Raw genomic sequence first — 7608 nt, 5'->3', positions numbered from 1 at the left:
GAGCCTCATTTGTTAAAGATACAAATTCATGGGTGGTGCCTGTGGCTCAGTGAGTAGGGAGGCCAGCCCCAAATACCAAGGGTGGTGGGTTCAATCCCGGCCCCGGCCACCTGTCGTCCCAGCTACCCAGGAGGCTGAGGCAAGAGAATCCCCTAAACCCAGGAGTTGGAGGTTGCTGTGAGCTGTGTGACGCTACAGCACATTACTGAGGGCGATAAAGTGAGACTCTGTCTCTAACAAAAAAAAAAAAAGAGACAAATTCAAATTTAAAAACCGTCCTCCAAAGAAAACTCCATGCCTAAGTAGTTTCACTGGTAAAGAAATGATACCCGTGGGAAGGTTGGATGGAGATGCTCCTGGGGGCAGAGACAGTAAGTGGACACGAATTATGCTCAGACCTACTAAATATTTTGTTTAGTGTGTTGTTTCAATTTCTGTAATTTACTAGACTCAAAGCAATTATTTTCTCTGAAGGAAGCATGTGCTAAAGGAGAGAAGGAAGTGTGCACGCTTGTGAGTTGCCCAAGAGCACATATGGGTCCACAGGTGGGTCCACGGGGGAGGGGACTGTATTTTTATCTTTTCGGTAACTCAGTGGTTTTGAGTCCAGGCCTCTGGGGAATCTCGACTCCCACTCATCACCATCTGAGTCAACTATACTTCTAGGCTTGAAGGAGGCTCTTCCTCTTTTACTGATTACCAAGGAAAAGCGTCAAGGTCAGGAATTATTCCCTCTTTCTTCCTTCTCCATAAAAACAGTAATGCAGGCCACGTCCAGTGGCTCACACCTATAATCCTAACACCCTGGGAGGCCGAGGCAGGTGGACTGCCTGAGCTCACAGGTTTGAGATCAGCCTGAGTCAGAGCGAGACCCGGTCTCTAAAAATAGCCAGGTGTTGTGGCAGGTGCCTATAGTCCCAGCTACTAGGGAGGCTAAGACAAGAGAATTGATTGAGCCCAAGAGTTTCAGGTTGCTGAGAGCTATGTTGTCAAGGCATCCTACCAAGGGTGACAAAGTGAGACTCTGTCTCAAAGAAAAAAAAGAAAAGAAAAGAAAAGAAAAAAGATTAGTAATACAGAAAGAATCCAAAGTGAACCTGCATTACTAATCTTTTTTCTTTTCTTTTCTTTTTTTTTGATAAAGAGTCTCACTTTGTCCCCCTTGGTAGGGTGCTGTGACAACACAGCTCTCTGGATCTGGGAGCGAAACCATGTCCACAAATCTATATGAAAATATGAATACCTGGAATGCTCCCATTCTTGCTCTCTGGGTTTTTTTCCAACTAGGCAGAAGTGGTGGCTAAAAGGTAACAGGAAGCTGATAAAGAATGTTGCGGACACAAAGGAAAGAAAAAATTAAGTGGGATTTTGTACATTCATCTGACAGTTTGCTCATCCAAATGTTTATAAAATATTATAAAACTGCTGTAGCCACAAAAAGCCAATAGAAAAGAAAATCCCACTAAGACTGTAGGAAGACTTTGTCATTAGAAAGTCCCACAAAATAGCTGGGCGTGGTGGTGGGCACCTGTAGTCCCAACTACTTGGGAGGCTGAGGCAAGAGAATCACTTAAGCCCAAGAGTTTGAGGTTGCTGTGAGCTGTGATGCCACAGCACACTACCCAGGGCAACATAGTGAGACTTTGTCTTAAAAAAAAAAAAATGTCCCACATGGTTATTTACTAAGTCATGTGCTTTTTGTGATTGGGTTTAATCAACTGACAACTTTCATGATGCCTATTGTAAAACAGATATGTTGAAGATAGGAAAGTTCTTCCTGCTCTTCTCAAATTTTTTTCTTATCTTTCTTGGCTGACTTTCTTTTCATAATGTTCCTTTTCAGAATTGGACAGAACTCTTTGTGAGTGGTGGTAGTGGGATGGGGGAGCAGGAGCTGTGAAAATTGTCATCCAACACAATGTCATCCCTTATTACTGAACATTTAGGGTTGTTTTCTATTTTTTATTTAAAACTTAGTTACAAGGCCAGGTGTGGTGGCTCTTGCCTGTAATCCTAGCACTCTGGGAGGCTGAGGCAGGTGGACTGCCTGAGCTCACAGGTTCGAGACCAGTCTAAGCAAGAGTGAGACCCTATCTCTAAAAATAGCCAGGTGTTAGGGTGGGTGCCTTTAGTCCCAGCTACTCAGAAGGCTGAGGCAAGAGAATCACTTAAGTCCAAGTTTGAGGTTGCTGTGAGCTAAGATGCCGTGATATGCTATCCAGGGTGACAGAGTAAGACCATCTCAAAAAAAAAAAAAATTATTTTACAGTGGAACTTCTATAGTTACCCATGATGGACTAAGAGAACTTTCTTTATTTTATTTTACTTATTTCTGAGACAGGGTCTATGCTCTGTCACCCAGGGCTGGAGTACAATGGCATAATCATAGCTCAATGCAGCCTTGAACTCTTGGGCTTAAGCAACTCTCCTGCCTCAACCTCTTGGGTAGCTGGGACTACAAACATATGCTACCATGCCTGGCTAAGGATTAAGAGGATTTTAAAAGCAGAAACACTGGTATATTAGCAGTTTCTAGCAACCCTGGCTGGACAGTGGGCCAGCTTGGGTGTCAGAACTTTGTAAGGGTTCAGGGTTCACTCTCCCAAACTTGAAAGGAACAGGGTGTTAGCACAGATGACCCTAAATTGTAATGAGGGATTTGGTTACACCTTAGGTCCTGGCTTACTGCAGCTCTGCCCATTCAGCTTCCTGCTGCCTCTCTTGCTGGTCCTGTTGACTCGGGCCTGGGTTGACCAGCTAGTGTATCTGACAGATCCGCCCACCTAGGCCCATGGTCTGGCCCTTCTATCTTGGTGGTCTCCACTCCACCAGGAAGTGGCTCTGCGCATTATATTTCAAAGGCTGATCTAAGTTCCCTCACACCTCCATCCTCCTATCCCATCTCTTCCATACATTCTTCCACCAGCCATTCCCCTGGTGCTGGGGGACTCGCCATCCTCACAAGCTCCTGAGGCTACCTGATTTAGAAATCACTGAGGCAAAAGTGTCTCTTAGAGTGTGCACGAGAATCACTTGGGGCCCTCATTAAAAAATCAGAGTCCCAGGCCAGGCTCAGTGGCTCACACCTATAATCCTAGCACTCTGGGAGGCCGAGGCTGGTGGATTGCTTGAGCTCACCAGTTCAAGACCAGTCTGAGCAAAAGCAAGACTCCATCTCTACTAAAAATAAAAAAAACGAAAGCAAGAAGATCGCTCTAGCCCAAGTTGGAGGTTGCTGTGAGCTATGATGCCATGGTACTCTACTCAGGGTGACAGCTTGAGACTCTGTCTCAGGAAAAAAAAAATCGGAGTCCTAGGCACAGTGGCTATAATCCTAGCACTCTGGCAGGCCAAGGAGGGTAGATCCCTTAAGCACAGGAATTCAAGACCAACCTGAGCAAGAGAGAGACCCTGTCTCTACTGAAAAAAAAAAAAAAACTAGCCAGGCATAGTGGTGGGCATCTGTAGTCCCAGCTACTTGGGAGGCTGAGACAAGAGGATTGTTCAAGCCCAAGTTTGAGGTTACTGTGAGCTATGGCACTTTAGCTTGGGTGACAGAATTAGACTCTGTCTACCCCTCCTCCACAAAAAGAAAGAAATCAGAGTCCCAGGCTCCAACCTCGCTAAGTCTGCAGTGGAGCCTAGGAACCAGCATTTAACCAAAGCAGGCCTTTCTGAGCCCATGTTTGTGTGTTTTTGCTCACCATAGTCATAGTTCCTTCCAAAGACTAAACCAAACTTCCACTAAATCCCTTTGCATATGGACTGACACTCGACAGAGATACTGGGTGGGTTTAACAAAGACATGTAACAACAGTGAGATTTTTCTTTTTTTTTTCCCAGCTACCATTTGTTAGGGGCAATCTACCAAATCTCTCTCTTCTTACACAAACTTGTGGAGGAAAAGAGGTTGGTTAAACCAACAAGTCCTCATATGGCGGCGCTGGCCACAGACACCGAGGCTGGTGGGTTCGAAACCAGCCCGGGCCAGTTAAAAACAACAATGACAAACTGCAACAACAACAAAAATAGCCAGGCCTTGTGGCAGGCGCCTGTAGTCCCAGCTATTTGGGAGGCTGAGGCAAGAGAATCACTTGAGCCCAGGAGTTTGAGGTTGCTGTGGCATTCTACCCAGGGCGACAACTTGAGACTCTGTCTCAAAAAAAAAAAAAAAAAACCAACAAGTCGTCATGTCGTGCAAAGCTTGTCCAGACCCTGTGAGTTTCTTAGTGTGGTCGAGAAAAAAAGGAAGTTCTCGGAGTGACTCACCACTACCCAGCTCCTAAGCCGCCTCCATGCTCCTCTCTGACTTCATTCCGGAGAATGCAGGGCCACTTGAACAAACTGTTCCTTTGGGCTATGTTTTCTTCTGCCACAGGTGAGCTGTAACTGCCATGCTGAGGCTTGAATCTTCACACCAAAATACCATGTGGGAAAGGACCTTTCTTGTGTTCCTTTTTTCTCTTTCAGTTCAGAAGGCCGTACTGGATTGTGGGACAACAAAAGCAGACGGTAAGTTTCATTTATGTCTCTCTTACTATGGACATCGGACATCGTCTTGGAAGTGGTGACATGGTCCACTGTAAACATGAACACGCGTGAATATGTACCTTAAGCTTCTAGAGCCGTGTTTTTCAACCTTTTTTTTTTTTTTAATCTCAGAGCATACTTGAACCTGTAGTTACACTTGCGCAGCACACTTAAATTAGGTTGGTCATAAAAAAGAGTAAAAAATAGAATATATTTACTATGCATTGAACTTCTTTAGAAAATAATTTAATTAATGATCTTTAAAGATTTGGGCACACAACACACTGGTTGAAGATCACTGCTCTGGATGAACAACCAAAGGACAAATTCTTTTCAATTACTGGCTGTTTAAAATGAAATGATTTTAGGGCGGCGCTGTGGCTCAAAGGAGTGGGGTGCCGGCCCCATATGCTAAAGGTGGCGGGTTCAAACCCAGCCCTGGCCAAAAACTGCAAAAAATAAAAAAAAATTTTTAAATGAAATTAAATGATTTTAGAGAGGGAGTTGGAGCCTTTTTACTGAGACTCAGTAACAAAATAGTAAGATTATTATTTTTTCTTTTTTTCAGTTTTTGGCCATGGCCAGGTTTGAACCTGCCACCTCCGGTATATGGGGCCGGTGCCCTACTCACTAAGCCACAGGTGCCGCCCAAGATCATTTTATAATAAAAAATTTTTAACTTTGTCATTTTGTTGTTATTGTGGATTTTGTTTGTTTGTTTTTTGAGATAGAGTCTCACTATGTCACCCTCGGTAGAGTGCTGTGGCGTCATAGCTCCCAGCAACCTCAAACTCTTGGGCTTAAGTGATTCTCTTGCCTCAGTCTCCCAAGTAGCTGGGATTACAGGCACCTGCAACAACGCCTGGCTATTTTTTGGTTGTCGTTGTTTGGCAGGCCTGGGCCAGGTTCGAACCCGCCGGCTCTGTGGTATGTGGCCAGTGCCCTAGCCACTGAGCTACAGGTGCCGAGCCTGTTTGCTTTTTTAAGACAGAGACTCACTCTTGTTGCCCTGGATAGAATGTCATGGCATCATCATAGCCCACAGCAACCTCAAACTCTTGGGCTCCAGTGATCCTTTTGCCTCAGCCTCCCAAGTAGCTAGACTATAGGTGCCCACCACAGTATCTAGCTAGTTTTTCTTTTTTTTAAGAGATGACAGTCTCTAAAACTTTTGACATTATCCTAATAATCTCTGATAGCTTGTTTACTTCTTGTTATACTCTTATCATACTCTTATATACTCTTATCATACTCTTATTATTACTCTTGTTCAGGCTGATCTTGAACTCCTGAGCTCAAGCAATCCACCTGCCTGGGCTTCCCAGACTTCTAGGATTACAGGAGCCACCCCTCCTGGCCTGTTATTTTGTTTTAACTAGAAAACCAACACAAAGTTACAGTAAAATAATTCAAGCAGCACTAGGAATGTACACTGGGAGACAGTCTATCATGGAGTTAGACCACTGGGTCTTAAACCTGGTTTTGTTACCTAGCAGCTGATAGCTTCAACACAAGGCATGACCCCTTTGAGCTTAGTTTCTTTCACGTGGCCAGGCTCAGTGGCTCACACCTGTAATCCTAGCACTCTGGGAGGCTGAGACAGGTGGATTGCTTGAGCTCACAAGTTCGAGACGAGCCTGGGCAAAAAGTGAGACCCCACCCCCACCCCCGTCTCTACTAAAAATAGAAAACATTGAGGCAAGAGGATCACTTGAGGCCAAGAGTAGGAGGTTGCTATGAGCTATGATGACGCCACCGCACTCCACCCAGGGTGACAGCTTGAGACTCTGTTTCAAAAAGAAAAAAATTTCTTTCATGTGTATAATGGTATAAGTGTGCCCACCTAGGAAGGTTGCCTTGAGGACTTAACCAGACAATCTTTATTCTCTGCACAAGTGCCTGGCATACAGTAAGCTGTCAGCATAAACTAGCCAAGGTGGTGGTTGTTACTATACAAAATGTGAAAGTTCTGTTACACATTCTCCAAGCACGCTTCCTCTCTGTACTTCCAAAAACAATCCTTGTAATCCTAGCACTCTGGGAGGCTGAGGTAGGTGGATTGCTTGAGCTCAGAATTTCAAGAGCAGCCTTAGCAAGAGTGAGATCCTGTCTCTAAAAATAGCTGGGTGTTGTGGCCGGTGACTAAAGTCCCAGCTACTTGGGAGGCTGAGGCAAGAGGATTGCTCAAGCCTAAGAGTTTGAGGTTGCTGTGAGGTATGACATCATGGCATTCTACCCAGGGCCACAGAGTGAGACTGTCTCAAAAACAAACCAAAAGGCTCGGGGCCTATAGCTCAAGTGGCTAAGGCACCAGCCACATACACCTAAGGTGGCGGGTTCAAATCCAGCCGGGGCCCGCCAAACAACAATGACGGCTGCAACCAAAAATAGCTGGGCATTGCAACAGGCACCTGTTGTCCCAGCTACTTGGGAGACAGAGGCAGGAGACTTGCTTGAGCCCAGGAATTGGGGGTTGCTGTGAGCTGTGATGCCACAGCACTCTGCCCAGGGGGATAGCTTGAGGCTCTGTCTCAAAAAAAAAAAAAAGCAACCATTATCAATAGTTATTTTCTATTCAGCATCATAGTAAACAAACCCTTTTGTAACTTTTCTTTCTTTTTGTTACTTAACAATGTATCATAGACATCTTTCTAAGTAACAAATATGGGTATAAGCTCACCATTTTTCAAAGCTGTATGATATTTTATAAGACTCATTTAACCATCCTTATGGATTGTTTTACTCTTCTTTTTTTTTTTTTTTTTGGTGATATAAACAATGCTGCAATAAGCATCCTTGTACAAAACATTTTTTATGGGTGCATGAGAGTTTGACAGTATCTTGGTAGTATAAAATTCTAGAAGTGAAATTTCCAGGTCAAAGGCTGTGTACATTTAAATAGTTCCACATCCTGCTAGGTTGCCCTCCAGACAGGCTGAACCTATCTGTGGTCACCAACAGCGTGGGTGAATGTGAATTTTCCCAGGCCCTCCCCAGTGGTGGATACAATTATTTTTTAAATTGGTGCAAATCTGATGAATGAAAACTGACATCTCAATGTTCTTTTTTTTTTTTTTT

At 44.4% G+C, this 7608-nt stretch overlaps 1 protein-coding gene across 1 annotated transcript in view; it reads left to right on the top strand.

Annotated features, from left to right (window-relative positions):
- The first annotated feature begins 4275 nt into the window (after positions 1-4275).
- MILR1 (mast cell immunoglobulin like receptor 1) overlaps positions 4276-7608 on the top strand; it is a 19004-nt gene continuing 15671 nt past the window's right edge. Inside the window, exons 1-2 of the mRNA XM_023511220.1 lie at positions 4276-4378; positions 4471-4512. Of these exons, the coding sequence (XP_023366988.1) occupies positions 4324-4378; positions 4471-4512 (97 nt within the window). The 5' untranslated portion in view covers positions 4276-4323. The remainder of the gene's footprint in view (positions 4379-4470; positions 4513-7608) is intronic.

Source organism: Otolemur garnettii, unplaced genomic scaffold (assembly GCF_000181295.1).
Source record: "Otolemur garnettii isolate 467f Iridium unplaced genomic scaffold, OtoGar3 scaffold00018, whole genome shotgun sequence".
Lineage (NCBI taxonomy): Eukaryota > Metazoa > Chordata > Mammalia > Primates > Galagidae > Otolemur > Otolemur garnettii.
This window is presented reverse-complemented; position numbering and strand designations above follow the sequence as displayed.